The sequence below is a fragment of the Prionailurus bengalensis genome, chromosome B4, assembly GCF_016509475.1.
Source record: "Prionailurus bengalensis isolate Pbe53 chromosome B4, Fcat_Pben_1.1_paternal_pri, whole genome shotgun sequence".
NCBI classification, from domain to species: Eukaryota; Metazoa; Chordata; class Mammalia; order Carnivora; family Felidae; genus Prionailurus; species Prionailurus bengalensis.
The window spans coordinates 116,409,333-116,427,018 of NC_057358.1; the positions used below are offsets into that span (position 1 = coordinate 116,409,333).

Genomic DNA, 17,686 nt, shown 5'->3' on the forward strand with positions numbered 1-17,686 from the left:
GTTATTTCAGACAACTCAAATCCTCCTGTGCTAAACCAGTGCTAATAAACCCTTCACTTCAGGCCTCAGGATCTGGGACTATACTTTATTGGCCCAACAGTCACAATACTTGGCCCAAAGGAACCAAGTACTTAAACTAGTAACTAAAGAACACTTTTACAGCTAATTACTGTAATATAAAGATGGGAGTTTGTAGCTCGCATAAACTCCAATTCAGAAAATCACACAAAACATCTCCAGAAACCAAATGGATATTGGCCAAATTCCACCTCCCAGCAGCTTGTTTCTATCAGCATTCACATTTACTAAGACAAAATAGACCTTTAAACTTAATGCTTTTGAAAGTCATTAGATTTTCCACCAGGCACAACAGAATATATTTACATGTCAGTCACAAATTATAACACAATTATAACAGTATTCAAAGCACATTTAAACATCTTCCATAGTAGTCTTTTTTTTTTTTACCAGTTTAATAATTAATATAACTTAAATGCAAGAATTCCTTGTTCAGCAAAGCAATAAGCACTGCCCTTTCTTCTGGTAGAAGACATGATGAATATATTTGTCCCTTGGCAGCAACATGACTTTTATTTTCCAGTTGGAAGATACTTCCTCAGTCACAACAGTGACAGTAGCCGTTAGTGGCTAAGTAGCTTAAGGACCCTATTTGACACAGCTTTTGTCAGACTCTGCATTCCATATGTCTGCAACTATTGCCAAAAGGAAAACTTGCTTATTTAAGACACATTCAACAGAGACCAGCCAAATTCACACTGGGCTGACCAGTAAGATGCCCACCTCTAACTGGAGGTGTCTGTCACATACTAGGCAAAATGTCACTTTTTCCAGTACTACTGGATGACTGTAGGTAGCTCTGAACAAACTTGTGGCCCATACTGTCATTGGCAAAAGAGGACCATTTAATAGAGACTATAGGAATTTAGAGTTTCTATCCAGGTATCTATTACAAATTATTCCTAGGACCCAGGAGGTTACATATTCTAAGCAAGCACTACCAGGGCCATCAACTTGTCTTCATCGTACCTTTTTGAAAGCAGAAAAGGGTACCCCTTACTCCAGGCCAATGCAACTCACACCAAAGACCCTACTTGCAACTCATGGCCTTTAATTATACACAGCAGCTCTGGCCCAAATCTCATCCCCTCACCTTTTGGGCCACCATCCCCTAAAAGCCATGTGCTATGGCCCCAGTGCCAGATGTAACTAATTCACACAAGAACTACACACAGAATCTTTCACTTATCAGCTCTTCATGAACCTCAACCATTTCCAGAACTGATGCCACTAGAAGGAAGAAAACATCTTTTTTTTTTTTTTTTTTAATAAAAAGGATGGTTACAACATATGTCTGGTTATTTTTCTAAATGCTAACAGCCAGGATAATTTGGGAAAGTGTGATGACACTTAGGAGCCAGAGGCAAAACTATTTTTGGGCAGAAGAATTTAAATTCTCCAACACCTCCTTGACTAAATCAGTGAGGATATAAGACCACACGACTGGCACTTCAAAAATTAGATCCAGAGTTTACTTTTCTACACTGGAAAATCTGGGTAATTAAAATGAAAGGGGTATGGGAACCAGGATATAAAAATGTTAGGCAGGCAATAGAGTTTATTGATACCGACTACACATACTTTGGTCTATTCTTCCAACATAAAACCCACCAAAAATTCTGTATGTAAAACTGAACCATCTAACAGTCTAGTTTCTGATTACAGTAACCAAATGCATGTTCAACTTGGCATTTTTAGAAATAGGCTCCTGAATTATAAAATGTATCATATTATTAATAATTCCTAGAAAACCTACAAATGAGAACCAGATCAACTTTTAAAACACAGTGACTATAAACCACAATTTCTTTATCCATTCGTCAGTTGATGGACATTTAGGCTCTTTCCATAATTCGGCTATTGTTGAGAGTGCTACTATAAACACTGGAGATACAAGTGCCCCTATGCATCAGCACTCCTGTATCCCTTGGGTAAATTCCTAGCAGTGCTATTGCTGGTTTATATACACAAGGGAATACTACGTGGCAATGAGAAAGAATGAAATATGGCCTTTTGTAGCAACGTGGATGAAACTGGAGAGTGTTATGCTAAGTGAAATAAGTCATACAGAGAAAGACAGATACCACATGTTTTCACTCTTACGTGGATCATGAGAAACTTAACAGAAGTCCATGGGGGAGGGGAAGAAAAAAAAAAAAAGAGGTTAGAGAGGGAGAGAGCCAAAGCATAAGAGACTCTTAAAAACTGAGAACAAACTGAGGGTTGATGGGGGGTGGGAGGGAGGGGAGGATGGGTGATGGGTATTGAGGAGGGCACTTTTGGGATGAGCACTGGGTGTTGTATGGAAACCAATTTGACAATAAATTTCATATTGAAAATAAATAAATAAATACATAAATAAATAAATAAAGCCTTACATAAAATAAAAATAAATAAATAAAACAGTGAGTTCCTTTGAAGTATTAACATACTAGCCTTACAAGCTCTGATCACTTGGGCAAGACTTAAGCAAAAATCAATGCAAATAAAGTCAAGTATGAACATCTAAAGCAATGAAGCACAAAACAGATGGTCTTATTCTTAGGGTCAGGATTTACATCTCCAGTGCCAAAGAGAAGTAAGTGACTTAATGAAGCTGTCCTGACTGGGTGTCTTGACCTGAGGGTATGACTTAACCACTATGATGACACAGTGAATTACAAAAACTAAATGGACATATCGATAGACAGGGAACTCTGCAGGGCTCCCTGCCTTCAAAAAGGGCATTAAGAAATACTTCATATTAAGCCAAAGCAAAGCAGCTGGGAAGGTCAGAGAGCTTTGATAAATATGCAGAAAGAGTGTGAAACTATGAAGTAAATGTAGAAGGGGGAGGAAGTCCTAACATTAACAATTTGATTTTGTTTTTAAATTAAAATATTGACCAATGAAATGATTTCTCCCTCTCCCTATGATCAGACTGATCACAATCAGGTGATTGTGTATAATTATCAATGCACGCTATAAACTATATAAAACATGACTGAAATCAATCCTTTATCTCCAGTCTCTAACTCCCTTAACAACAAATAATCATAATGTATCCTAAGTGAAAAAATGTAGCTTCATTCTCATCTTCAAAAGATGGAAAACTAGAATTTCTCTGATTTCTTGGGCCACTGAAAGAATTCTGAAAACAGCTAATATATCCAAAGGTATACTACTACCCCCTATACAGCATGTAGAAATGTCAAGTTAATAATTTTTAATCCATTTCTGAACAACTGCCTAAGTTCAAGGTCTCAGACCAGAATTCAAAGTATGGTTTTGCCATTTAGCAGCGGGTTACTTTCGGCAATTAGTTTTCTTCATTTTAAAAAACAGAAATAACAAGTATTTGATAGGGTTGTTATGAGGATTAAAATAGACAATTTACATAACACAGCATGTTTCAAGTCACACAGAGAGTGCTCAACAGAAGGCCATTTATTTAAGTAAAGGAGATTTGGTTAATTTAAGTGATCACATGAATATCATTTAAGGTCAACAAGTCCTGGAAGCTTGGAGACAGAATGCTGAATCAGAGGCATATAACAAGAAGCAAATACCAAACCAAAGTAAGGAAAACAAACACCTCAGCAGCAGGACAAAGGGGCTCTTAATGAACTTCATTCAGTGAAGGACAGTCCTAACAAGAAGGAAGCTGCTCAAAAAGTGAAGGTTTGGCAGCCATGTCAATAGACGCTAAAGGAGTATTCTTTACAACTAAGGAACAAATTAATGATAATTAAATCATTTATAAGACTCAAAAAACAGTCTGTATTCAGTAGAAAATGATGAAGTTAGGGGAGCCTGGGTGGCTCAGTCGGGTAAGCATCCGACGCTTGACTTTGACTCAGGTCATGATCTTATGATTCATGAGTTTGAGCCCCAAACTGGGCTCTGTGCTGACAGCTGACAGCTGACAGCCTGCTTGGGATTCTGTCTCCCTCTCTCTCTGCCCCTCCCCTGCTTGTTCTCTCTCTCTTTCTCTCAAAATAAAAGAATAAAAAACAAAAGAAAAAAAAAAGAAAATGATGAAGTTATTTAGATAGGAAAAACTGGAGGCTTCTATGAGAAAGCCTTCTATTCTTTCTATGATTCATTTAAAAAAATTTTTTTTAACTTTTATTTATTTTTGAGACAGAGAGAGACAGAGCATGAATGGGGGAGGATCAGAGAGAGGGAGACACAGAATCTGAAACAGGCTCCAGGCTCTGAGCTGTCAGCACAGAGCCTGATGCGGGGCTCGAACTCACGGAGCGCGAGATCATGACCTGAGCCGATGTCGGCTGCTTAACTGACTGAGCCACCCAGGCGCCCCTCTATGATTCATTTTTTAAAAAATAAAAGATACATTCTAGTTACTAACAGACATATGAATGTCCAAATAACTGCCTCTAACTCTACAGATTTTAATGAGAGTCCCTTAAATTTTCAAGGTAAGTGGGTCTCAACCTTAAGAAATCAGTGGAGCAAAGATGCTTCATTACTAGTATCATTTTATTACTTAATCAGCCCATCTTTGTCAAAAAAGACCTCAAAGTCTCTGATCATTGTCTTGTCAAAAAAAAAAAATGTTTTTAAGTCATGCTATTTGGGCATTCATAAAATAAATTTATAGCTGTTTATTAAAAGTCTCCCATCAAAGGGAAAATAAAATAATAAAAACAATGCAATTATTATTATTATTATTCCCATTTTCCAGAAGAAGAAACTAAGGCTTGACTAATTTGTCTAAGAGCACATAGCGGCAGGGGCAGAATTCTTAACCCCTAAAGAATTAGTCACACTCATGCATTCAACAAATGTTTACTAAAAGCCTTCCAATGAACAGGAATGATGGTAGGTACTGGAGAGATGATCCCTGCCCTCACCTAGCTTATATTTTAGTAGAGTAGACCAAAAATAAACAACTAAACAAACAAATACACAAATTATATTAAGTGTCAAGAAGAACACAAAGGGAAAGGGAAAGAGAAAAGGATAGTCAAGAAAGGTCTCTATGAGGAGGTCACATTAAGCCAAAACTGGAAGGATAAAGAAAAAACTAGCTATGAAGAAAATGAAGACCAAACGTTCTGGGAAACTGCATTAGAAAAAGCTGTGAGCAGGAATAACCTTAGCAATGAACTAAGAACTGGAAGGAGGACTGTATGGCCAGAACATGGTCAGTGAGTAAGAGAATGCCCCTCTCTTTCCCCAGCATCTCATCTTAGTAAGAGGCCAAATCACATAGCATCTTGTAGGCAGGGGGAACCATAATTTGATGATCCAGCAAGACAAAAGGAACACTGTTAATAATTACTATTAGTTATTAGTTATTAATAGACAATAGACAATAACCAGAATTGTCAAAAGCAGACTGGGACATAAAGTCATCCTATTTACAAGCCTTGGTAAGTAACATGGACTTTATTCTTTAAAAAAAAATTTTTTTTTAATGTTTATTTATATCTGAGAGAGAGAGAGGGACAGAGTGTGAGCAGGGAAGGGGAACAGAGAGAGGGAGACAGAACACAAAGCAGGCTCCAGGCTCTCAGCTGTCAGCACAGAGCCCGACGCAGGGCTCAAACATGTGAACTTTGAAATCATGACCTGAGCCAAAGTTGGATGCCCAACCGATGACTGAGCCACCCAGGAGCCCCAGACTTTATTGTTAATGCAATGGGAATCATTTAAAGGGTTTTAAGAAGGGGAGTGACATGTTCTAATATAGATTTTAATAAAATCACTCTAAATTTTGTAAGGAAAAAAGATTGTATAAGAAACAGGTTGGGAAAAGGCTGAGAATGGAAACAGGAGTGAGTATCTGTTAGGAGGCTGGAATGGTTGTCTGTCTGCATAAGAGATGATATTCTGAACTAGGTTGGTGGCAGTAACAGAAACAGAATCAGTAGGTTTGCTGATGGGTTGGTTGGAGAAGTGGGTGAGAGAGAGAAAGAAAGAACAGATTCTACTTTTCTGCTTTTGCAGTCATAGGGATGGCACTACCATTTTGTAGTTTGTTTGTTTTTTTTAATGTTTATTTATTTATTTTTAGAGAGAGAGAGTGTGTGTGCTATGTCAGCGCAGAGCCTGATGCGGGGCTCGATGCCACGAATCATGAGACCATGACCTGAGCCGAAATCAAGAGTCGGACACTCAACCAACTGAGCCACCCAGACTCCCTGGCACTACCGTTTTGAAAAGGAAAATACTGGTATTGGGTATTGGCTGGGAGACACTGTGTACACTGGGCCTTTAAAAATACCTATTTTAGGGGCGCCTGGGTGGCGCAGTTGGTTGAGCGTCCGACTTTAGCCAGGTCACGATCTCGCGGTCCGGGAGTTCGAGCCCCGCGTCAGGCTCTGGGCTGATGGCTCAGAGCCTGGAACCAGTTTCCGATTCTGTGTCTCCCTCTCTCTCTGCCCCTCCCCCGTTCATGCTCTGTCTCTCTCTGTCCCAAAAATAAATAAACGTTAAAAAAAAAAAAAAATACCTATTTTAAAGTCCAGGAGCTCATGGAAGATACTGCAGAGCATACATCATAAAAAAGATTAGTTGTAAAGTCTCGCCACTGCTGCTACAGGCCCAAATTTTCCTCACAAACATCAGGCAGATGAATCAAAGGCCTCAATTGGATATTCCTCCCAATGTCATAATAGCTTGAGTGATAAAATTCTTTAGTTTACACTTTAGATTTTATAGTTAAGATATGAGCTGTATCACCTAGGTCAGCAAATTATAAACAAAGAAATGTCAATAAACTACAGTAACATATTTAAATTTTAAAAATATTGGACATAGTGGACAGTGCAGATACTGAATATTTCTGTCATCTCAGAAAGATCTATTAGTGCTATTCTAGAGTCTCTAATACAAAAAACTATTCATAGGAGGGGTGCCTGGCTGGCCCAGTCAGCAAAGCATGCGACTCTTGATCTTGGGGTTGTAAGTTCGAATTCCATGCTGGATGCAGATAATACTTAAAAATATAAAATCTTTAAAGAAAATTATTCACAAGAAATCATGTATAACTGAAACAGCAGAATAGCTTCCCCCAAGCCACTTGGATACCTGGTTCATTTCCAAAAAAGTATCCACTGGATTATCTAAAGCCTATTATTTAGGTATTGTAAAGCAGTCATATTCTAGGGCATAGCACAGACATTGACTCATTTATATGAAATCAGACAGTAAGTAGTGCTCAGGATTGAAACTATCCATGTGTTACCTTTGTGGGGCACTTTTGGTAGAGGGGTAAATATGAGCTTTAACAGTGTGGTGGGGGTGGTGAAATGAAACAAGACTCTTGACTTCACCCACATTATGCTGGTAACAATCCTCTCCTAATAACGGCTCTCACCTGGTTAATGCTTTGTTGTTAAAATTCCCATTAGAGCTGGGCTCTGCTGAGTTAACATTTACACATACCAGATAGGACGTTAACAAGAGGTAGGCAGATGATCTACTCTTACCCATGCATTAAAGGCTTAGGAGGTTTTGAAAATGTACAAGCCAAGGTGGGTTTTGGATGATTCACTGCTCAACACCAGCTGGGGAAGAGGCCAAGGCCATCTATGAGATTTATCAGATCTGAGATGATATGGGAAATCCTTTGGTCTGACTGTCCATTTTTACAGTGTTTATGATTTGTTCCAAAAGTATAGAGATAAGAACAAGATACATTGTTTTAGGTAATCAAATAAAGAAACTAATGAAGCTCTTAATTGGTTCTCTACCTACTGGAATCAGAACTTCATTACAATGAAATTTTAGGACAGAGGAAAAAAGGCATTTGGAAGAGACAGAATTATAAAAAGATGAAAAAAGCGGGTAATGAAAGTCAATCTAAGCACCTACGTACACTGTGCAAAATAAAAGGCTCTTTCACATACTTTATTCCACTGATTCCTCACAACCAGAGAGAGCGATATTTGTATCTTACAAATAAGGAAAGTTAGGTCCAAAGGGTAGACTACTTTCTGATATTCGTATAGCTGTTAAAAAACAGAATCTACATAGGCAGAATAGATGCTGATATTTTTGCCAATATTCTCAAAGTGTGGTCCTTTTTATTATTATTGGTCTGCAAAGATATTAGTTAGAAGCATAAATAAGGGATTGGACACTTTTATGTCACTTCGACATGGCCATGACATTTGTATTGTATTTTTAAAACTTCTGATCCAACACGGATTGGAAATATTTTAAATCCAGTCTCTCACCACATTATGAGAAGCACTACGCTAGACTATAGGCACTATGAGGGCAGGGACTCTGTTGTTCGTCATGGAATCTTCAACATGTGTTCCATGCAAGATTTGTTGAAATAGTGCACTGAATTTCCAACTCCAGTTTTTCTGACTCCATAGCATTTTTTTTTTTTTTTTTGCCTCCATGAGCTTACCAATTAAATTGCAGATGCTGCAAATTTCCTTAGAGTGGTCTAATTCTGTTTAGACGTGTCTATCAGAAAATATGTCAAATAGGTACAATTTGTTTGTCCTACAGATATGTTAAGCTTTCCAGAAAAAGGAGTTTAGCTTTTTTCCTTTTCCCTCTGCAATGGTTTAAGCAATACAGAGGTTCAGTAAAAACTGGAATTCATTCAGTTCAAAATGGAGTTTATTTGAGAAGTTATTTATTCATCCTGTTACATATTTGAATTTTTTTTAATGTTTATATTACGCATTTGAAATGGCAATATACTTCAAACTCAATAAATTTATTTGGGTGACCAAATGCCGTGCTATAATTTTTAAAAAGTGAATTACAAAGAGAACTAAGCAATACAGTCAAGATTTATATAAGAAACTATTCACAAGACAGTAATTTCTCAAAACAAATCAGTAATGTTAAGAATTGTTTTAGAAAAGGTTTCCAAAACTGGAGATTCTTCACACAGGATTTAGAGCTCCAGGTTTCTGTTGTACCAAGCACAGAGCACAGAGAATCATTTAGTGAATGTGAATCAGGCTTAAGTGCACCCCACTTTTCATGTTCACATGTATCTTTTAAGTGGAAAACTGAAAATAATGATACTTTTAGAGATATTAATGGGTGTGAACCTACCATTTCTCAGTAATTAAGATGAAGATGATGTTAATAATTATACCATCTAAGTAAATTTTCACTTCAGTTGCTTTCTTCATTGTTTCCTCTACCTTAACCCTCTTTTGTTAAGTCTTAATAACTTGCCAAAATATAATTCAAATAAAGTAGGATTAAAAGCGCTTTCACTGTTAACGCATAATGAAACTTGTAAAAACTTGCAGGTGCAAAAGAGTGCATGAGAAAAATGAATATGCTGTCAGACACATTCTAATTGTTTCCCAACAGGTTTGTTCAAGTTGACAATTATAAAAATGGAATACAAAACTTTAAAAAGTTAGTTATAAAAAGGCCTATTTTAAGAGTCTATTTCTGGGAGCTTATTCAGATAGAAGAAGAATGGTTTTGAACACTGAGCATGACATTCTTTATACATTGCTAATGCAAAGTTCTCCTTATAGACATCTTCTGCAAATGCCCAAGAAGAAATACTCTAAAAGCTGTTATGAAGACAGAAAGTTTAAAGACTTTGGAAATATGGATATAAAGGCCCTGGGGCACTTGGGTGGCTCAGTCAGTTGAGCATCTGACTTCGGCTCAGGTCATGATCTCATGGTTTGTGGGTTCAAGCCCCGCGTTGGGCTCTATGCTGACAGCTTGAAGCCTGGAACCTGCTTCAGATTCTGTGTCCCTCCCCGTCTCTTTGCCCCTCCCTGTCTTGTGCACGTGTGCTCTCTCTCTCTCAAAAATAAATAAATAAACATTAAAAAAAAAAGGCTCTGTTTTTCGGAAATAATCTGGGTATACTACCTACCCATTAGAATACATACATTTTAGAAAACATCTATATTCACATATATGTATGAATTTAAAAATGTAACCATATATTAGGAAGCACATATATATATGCACACATTAACTTAAGTATATTTAAGTTATGCTGAAAATTTTTTGACATAGGGAAAGATGCGAAAGACGATAGTCTCAGATTCTAAGAAAATATTTGCAGATACTTACAATATGCAAAAGTTTTAACACATCCACAAACCTGTAAAAAAACAAAAACAAAAACAATAAAAGAAATGTTTTCAATGAACCAGTAGGGAAACAAATGGTCATTTGAATTATAAACTGAATGAATACCTACACTTTCTCTGAGCTCATAATCTCCTTGGCAATATGATGGACTTTACTTTTCATTCCAGTATCTTCATCCTGTGGATAAGACTACATTAAGAAAGCATAAACTCATAAAAGGATAATGAAGATTGGGTTTGAGCTGGTCAGATGTAAATCCAAGCTCTGATACTTATAGGTTTCTTATCAGAACACATTTCATACTGCATAACATCTCAAATGGCAAATGTGGAGCATGAGATGTGATTATTAAAACATAATACAGGAAGCGCTGAGAACTATCGGTGATCCTCACTGTCACCAGCACAGGACTGATGGGACTGTCCTGGGGAGCCTGAGTCCTGGTGGAGCACAAATGCCAACGGTTCAAAACTGACAAGTCATATTCTGTAGGAGAAATGACCCTTACAGATATCACATAAACATGAGTTCTTCCCAATATGTAACCTAGGAATTTTTCTACTACCCTGAATTTCTCTTCAACATCTGCTGGTAATCATGGCATCTCCTCACAAACATTCATTGCTAAACATATACCCAGACATATCTCCCCTCCACTCCCTTCAAGATTTAACAAATCGCAAACATTCTGCAATATCTGGTTTAAATCTGTCTATGAAACAAATGGTTATATAACATTAAAGTTCCACTCCTCCTCCAAGAGTAAATACTAATCCTGCAGTGTGCATTTGTCCCTTCCATGTTTTCATTTTAGTACAGAAGAACTTAAATACAATAGAAAAAAATCCTGGGGCACCTGGGTGGCTCAGTCAGTTAAGCGCCCAACTCCGGCTCAGGTCATGATCTCGTACTTCGTGGGTTCACGCCCTGCATCGGGATCTGTGCTGACAGCTCGGAACCTGGAGCCAGTTTCGGACTCTGTGTCTCCCTCTCCCAATCTCTCTCTGCCCCTCCCTGGCTCTCACTGTCTTTCTTTCAAAAATAAATAAACATTAAAAAAAAAAATCCTAACCTTTCCATTAGAAATACTGTTACACAAAAAACATTCAAGGTAGGCTATGAAACGAATTACTTACAAAAATAATCTTTAAAGACCAACAGTTATTAATTCAGAATGTACTAATACTCCAGCCTAGTTAGCCTAGGATATTCTGCCTTGCTACTTGACCTTAGCTCCTAAACTCTATCTTTACTTTTTTTTTTTTTTAATTTTTTTTTCAACGTTTATTTATTTTTGGGACAGAGAGAGACAGAGCATGAACGGGGGAGGGGCAGAGAGAGAGGGAGACACAATCGGAAACAGGCTCCAGGCTCCGAGCCATCAGCCCAGAGCCTGACGCGGGGCTCGAATTCACGGACCGCGAGATCGTGACCTGGCTGAAGTCGGACGCTTAACCGACTGCGCCACCCAGGCGCCCCTATCTTTACTTTTTTATTTTATTTAAGTTTATTTATTTATTTTGAGAGAGAGTGAGGGGGGAGGGGCAGAGAGAGAGAAAGGGAGAGAGAGAATCTCAAGCAGGCTCCTTGCTGTCAGCACAGAGCCGGATGTAGGGCCCGATCCCACAAACTGTGAGATGATGGCCTGAGCTAAAATCAAGGAGTTGGGCGCTTAAGCGACTGAGCCACCCAGGCACCCCTTAAACTCTATCTTTGAAGAACAATTAGATGAATTTGACTTCCATCCCCATTATTATTCCTCTTTTCTTATTTTTTTTTAAAGCTTATTTATTTATTCTGAGAGAGAGCAAGAGAGGGGGAGGGACAGGGAGAGAGAGGGAAAAAGAATTCCAAGCAGGCTCCCAACTAAGAGCACATAAGCTGATGCGGGGCTTGAACTCACGAACCCGAGATCATGACCTGAGCCAACATCAAGAGTCAGATGCTTAACTGCTTGAACCATCCAGGTGTCCCTTGTTCCTCTTTTCTAAGACCAGTTGTTTTGGTCAACTGAGCAAGATCCAGCATAAGATACTCAGCTCCATTCACCTACCTTTTAAACTACATTTAGCTAACATTCCTCAGGAAGCAGTCTTAAGCACAGCCTGATCTTGCAGACTATGTATCAGTCATGTGCTAATAACTATGACTATGTACACACACACACACACACACACACACACACACACACACACGTGAGGATAATTGTTACTTTGAAAAATTTAGCAAGGTAATACTTTTCTTACTATTATAATGGGTTTCTCCATATCATCTGTAGCTAGAAAGTTTAATATTTCAAAAATACAGTTTAGGGGCACCTTGGTGGCTCAGGTCATGATCTTGCAGTTTGTGAGTTCGAGCCCTGCGTCAGGCTCTGTGCTGACAGCTTAGAGCCTGGAGCCTGCTCTGGATTCTGTGTCTCCTTCTCTCTCTGTTCCTCCCCTGCTCGTTCTCTCTCTCTCTCTCTCTCTCTCTCTCTCTCTCTCTCTCTCTCTCAAAAATAAATAAATATTAAGGAAAAAAAGAAAAATATAGTTTATATTTTGAAAACTGAAAGCCAGAAGAAATGCATTAAAAATGAAAAAAGAGGGGGCACCTGGCTGACTCAGTGAAGCATGCAACTCTTGATCTTGGGGGTTGTGGGTTTGAGCCCCATGTTGGATACAAAGATTACTTAAAAACAAAAACAAAAACAAAAAAACAACCAAACAAACAAACAAAAAAACACCAGAAACCTAAACCACTGAAAGATCTAAAGCTTTCACTGAGCACTCTTATTTTCAAGTGATGTGAGGTCCCTTAAAGATCAAGAGGTGCTTTCAGCAGTAACTTTCAAGAAATGCATGCTATAGATGGTAAAGCATTTCACTAGCAGAGCCACCTGAAATGTGTACCAGCTTTATACAAAAATTTCAAGTAGGTGTACTTTATTTTTGGCATCTACCATTTATTTCCTTTCCTCTTTTTATGGCTCTGCCCTTATTAAGTCTCTATTCTAAATTTTTTTTCCTCTTCAGGACCCTGCTCTGCCAGGCCTGGTTTAGAGAGAATTGTGTGGTGATTCCATGATAATAAATGTTTATCCCCAGACAGATATCATTCTTCTTTCTGTTCCAGCATGGGACAAAAATACTTTAACTTAGAAAAACAACAAAGGTGGGCCTGACATTCCTTATCTGTAAAGCTAAAGTGTTGAACTTGCAACTTTAAAATCTTAAGATTTAAACGTTAAGTATCTCAGGGGTGGCATGGCAAGTCAGTGAGACAGAGGGTGGCAGCGATTCAGAGGTAGCACTGGAGCTGGAGACTATGAAGCAGGTGTTTCCTTTCTAGAGACTGAGACTGTAAACTTTGGGGGGGAATATAGTGAGTACTGGCATAAAAACAGATGTAGGTCACAGGGAAAAATTAAGAGAAGTCCTTAAATTTTGTCAATGGATTTTTAACAAAGTTGTTAAGACAATTCAGTGGAAGAAAGGATTGTTTGTCCCGCCCCCCAACAAATGGTTGAAAATTGCTGGACCAATTAGATGTCCATGAGCAAAAAGATGAATTTATAATCTACCTGACACAAAGATGTATCACAGGCTTACACTTAAGAGCTGAAACTATAAAAGGTCTAGAAGAAATCCTTTTAGGTTTAGGCAAAGAGTTTTTAGATACAACACCAGAGGCATAAACCATAAAAGAAAAAAAGAAAACACTGATAAACTAAACTTCATAAATTTAAAACCTTTATGCTTGAGGGGCGCCTGGGTGGCTCAGTCGGTTGAGCGGCCGACTTCAGCTCAGGTCATGATCTCGCGGTCCGTGATTTCAAGCCCCACGTCGGGCTCTGTGCTGACAGCTCAGAGCCTGAAGCCTGTTTCAGATTCTGTGTCTCCCTCTCTCTGACCCTCCCCTGTTCATGCTTTGTCTCTCTCTGTCTCAAAAATAAATAAACGTTAAAAAAAAAAAAAGAAATTAAAACCTTTATGCTTGAAAAGACACCATAAAGAAAATAAAAAGATAAGCCCCAGGTTCTGGGTCCAGAATACACAAGATGTGAATAGATATTTCACTCAGTATGTAAGAATAGCCAATAAGTATATGAAAAGATGCTCAATATAATTAGGAAAATGCACATTAAAACGACAGTGGGGTTCCATTCCATATCCACAGAACGGTAATAAAAAAATAAAAAAAATAGTAGGGCACCTGGCTGGCTCAGTCAGAAGAGCATGCAACTTTTGATCTCAGGGTCATGAGTTCAAGCCCCACACTGGGTATAGAGATTACTAAAAAAAAAAAAATAATAAACTTAAAATCAGAAAATAGCAAGTGTTGGTGAGGATGTGGAGAAACTAGAACCTTTATCTTACTGCTGGTGGAAATGGTAGCCTTTATTCATATATTGTGATTGGGGGTTTTAGTTGTTTCCTAATATCACTCAAGGTAGAATTCCTATTTCTTATCTTTCTTGTTATTGAGATCACTCAGAGAGAAGGAGTGATCACCATCCTTACTCCATCATTTAAAAATCTACAGTAACAGATTATCCATCATTTGATAGCACGGTTAGTAGAAGAAAACAGCTCTACCCTCAGCTGATTCATTGCTCTACAACCAAATTTGAAAACAAACTGATCATCAGAACCCCCAAGCAGCTCTTAAGTTTCAAATTCCCACTGAACTGTCTTGGAAATTCTGATTCTATAGGGGCAGGAAAGTGGTTGTCAGAAGAGGAAATTAAGGATAAATTTTTAAAAAGCCCTAGATTTCAAGAAGTAAATAAGGAGAGCAACCAAATATCCAAATAGCTATACCTATAAACACCCATGAAATATGCTAACATCTTGAAAGAGAGAAAAATGTATAGTTTAGGAAAATATTCACAAGGAATAAAGCATCCAATGACCTTCAGGCATTCTTTGAACAAGTCATCAAGTACCTGCATACTAGATACTGTAGAAACACACTCATCAAAGCCAGAAACCTGGACTCCTTTCTTCTCCACCTTCTGTGATCACAAGTGAGTCTTCAAGTCCTATCAATTTATCATTCTGCATATTTCTTTAAAGATTTATCAATCCTTACCTCTTCTTCAATACTGCCTCCTTATTTCTTGCCTACACTACTGCAGGAACATAAGTACAGTAAAACCTTGGTTTACAAGCATAATTCATCCTGGAAATATGTTTATAATCCAAAGCACTTGTATATCAAAGCGAACTTCCCCTTAAGAAATAATGGAAACTCAGATGATTTGTTCTACAACCCAAAAATATTCATATAAAAATGATTACAATACTGTAATATAATACAAAATAATAAAGAAAACGCAAAATATAAAGAAAAATAAACAGGGGTGCCTGGGTGGCTTGGTCGGTTAAGCGTCTGACTTCGGCTCAGGTCATGATCTCACAGTCCGTGAGTTCGAGCCCCATGTCGGGCTCTGTGCTAACAGCTCAGAGCCTGGAGCCTGTTTCAGATTCTGTGTCTCCCTCTCTCTCTGCCCCTCCCCTGTTCATGCTCTGTCTCTCTCTGTCTCAAAAATAAATAAATGTTAAAAAAAAATTTTTTTTGAAAAAAAAGAAAAAAAAGAAAAACAAATTAACTTGCACTTACCTTTGAAAACCTTCGTGGCTGGTGTAAGGGAGACAAGAGAGAGGAGGATTATTATGTAGGACGACTTTCACTATCACTATTGGAATCACTGCTACCTATTGGCTCAATGGAATCTTTTTCTGCATGGAGCTATTGTATACACTCACACGTATGTTTGACTACAGTACAGTATTATTATTAATAAACTCTTGTCATATAATGTATTTCATGTAACTGGCAATAAGGCAACAAAGGAAAGGATTTATACCTGCAGGCAACCTGACCTAGAATGAAGCAAAGCATTCCTAAGCTTACTCTTATATGGAAAAGCAAAGGACTGTCCATAGGTGCTTTGAAGTGACAAAAATTACACTAGTGTCATTTGTGGGCACCTTCCAATGTTCTGAAAAATCAGTGATTTTTGCCAAACACCGCGGCCTGAGACCGAGCATTCAAGCATGGGAGACAATCACCCACAATCCTGCAGTGAGAGCGAGAGAGCGAGAGCAAGAGCGAGAGAGACAGAACCACTGGCTTGGTCGTGATCACGTGACATTCAGCATCACATACTACTTGTATTGCAAGATATCATTTATCAAGTTAAAATTTATTAGAAATGTTTGCTCATCTTGTGGAACACTCGCAGAACAAGTTACTTGCAACCTAAGACTTTACCATGGTTTCCTTGGCTCTAGATTTTATCCCACTGCAATCCAGTCTCTATACTGCCACCAGAGTAATAGTTCTTATTTATTTATTTATTTATTTATTTATTTATCTATCTATCTATCTATCTATTTAAATTTTTAAAAGTTTAAATCCAAATTAGTTAGCATACGGTGCAACAACAATTTCAGGAGTAGATTCCTCAGTGCCCCTTACCCATTTAGCCCATCCCCCTTCCACACCCCTTCCAGTAACCCTGTTTGTTCTCCATATTTAAGAGTCTCTTATGTTTTGTCCCCCTCCCTATTTTTATATTATTTTTGTTTCCGTTCTCTTATGTTCATCTGTTTTGTCTTTTAAAGTCCTCATATGAGCGAAGTCATATCAGTTTTGTCTTTCTCTGACTAATTTCACTTAGCATAATTCCCTCTAGTTCCATCCACGTAGTTGTAAATGGCAAGATTTCATTCTTTCTGACTGCCGAGTAATATTCCATTGTATATATATATACCACATCTCCTTTATCTATTCATCCATCGATTGACATTTGGGCTCTTTCCATACTTTGGCTATTGTTGATAGTGCTGCTATAAACATTGGGGTGCATGTGTCCCTTCAAAACAGCACACCTGTATCCCATGGATAAATGCCTAGTAGTGCAATTGCTGGGTTGTAGGGTAGTTCTATTTTTAGTTTTTTGAGGAACCTCCATACTGTTTTCCAGAATGGCTGCACCAGCTTGCATTCCCACCAACAATGCAAAAGAGATCCTCTTTCTCCACATCCTCGCCAACATCTGTTGTTGCCTGAGTTGTTAATGCAGAGTAACAGTTCTGAAATGCATTTTAGGGGTACCTGAGTGGCTCAGTCAGTTAGGTGTCTAACTCTTGATTTAGGCTTAGGTCACACTCTCAAGGTCCTAAGATCAAGCCACACATCAGGTTCCATGATGGGTGTGGAACCTGCTTAAGATTCTCTCTCTCCCTAAAAAAAGTGGGGGGTGGGGGGCACCTGATGGCTCAGTCGGTTAAGCATCTGACTCTTGGTTTCAGCTGAGGTTATGATCTCATGTGTGAGTTGGAGCCCCACATTGGGCTCTGTGCTGACAGCGTGGAGCCTGCTTGGGATTCTCTCTCTCTCTCTCTCTCTCTCTCTCTCTCTCTCTCTCAAAATAAATACTTAAAAAAAAAAAAGACTCTCTCCCTCTCACTGTCCCTCTTCCCCACTCAAGCTCTCTAAATAAATAAATAAATGAACAAATAAATAAATAGGCTGCCCTCATTAAAAAAATAAATGAATAAGA

General features: G+C 38.3%; 1 protein-coding gene across 1 annotated transcript in view; it reads right to left on the reverse strand.

Moving 5' to 3' along the window:
- Window positions 1-17,686, reverse strand: part of FGD6 (FYVE, RhoGEF and PH domain containing 6) — a 115,826-nt gene that overhangs the window by 53,244 nt on the left and 44,896 nt on the right. The window contains exons 4-5 of the mRNA XM_043562158.1: window positions 10,241-10,308; window positions 10,111-10,141 (exon numbers count right to left, since the gene is read on the reverse strand). Of these exons, the coding sequence (XP_043418093.1) occupies window positions 10,111-10,141; window positions 10,241-10,308 (99 nt within the window). The remainder of the gene's footprint in view (window positions 1-10,110; window positions 10,142-10,240; window positions 10,309-17,686) is intronic.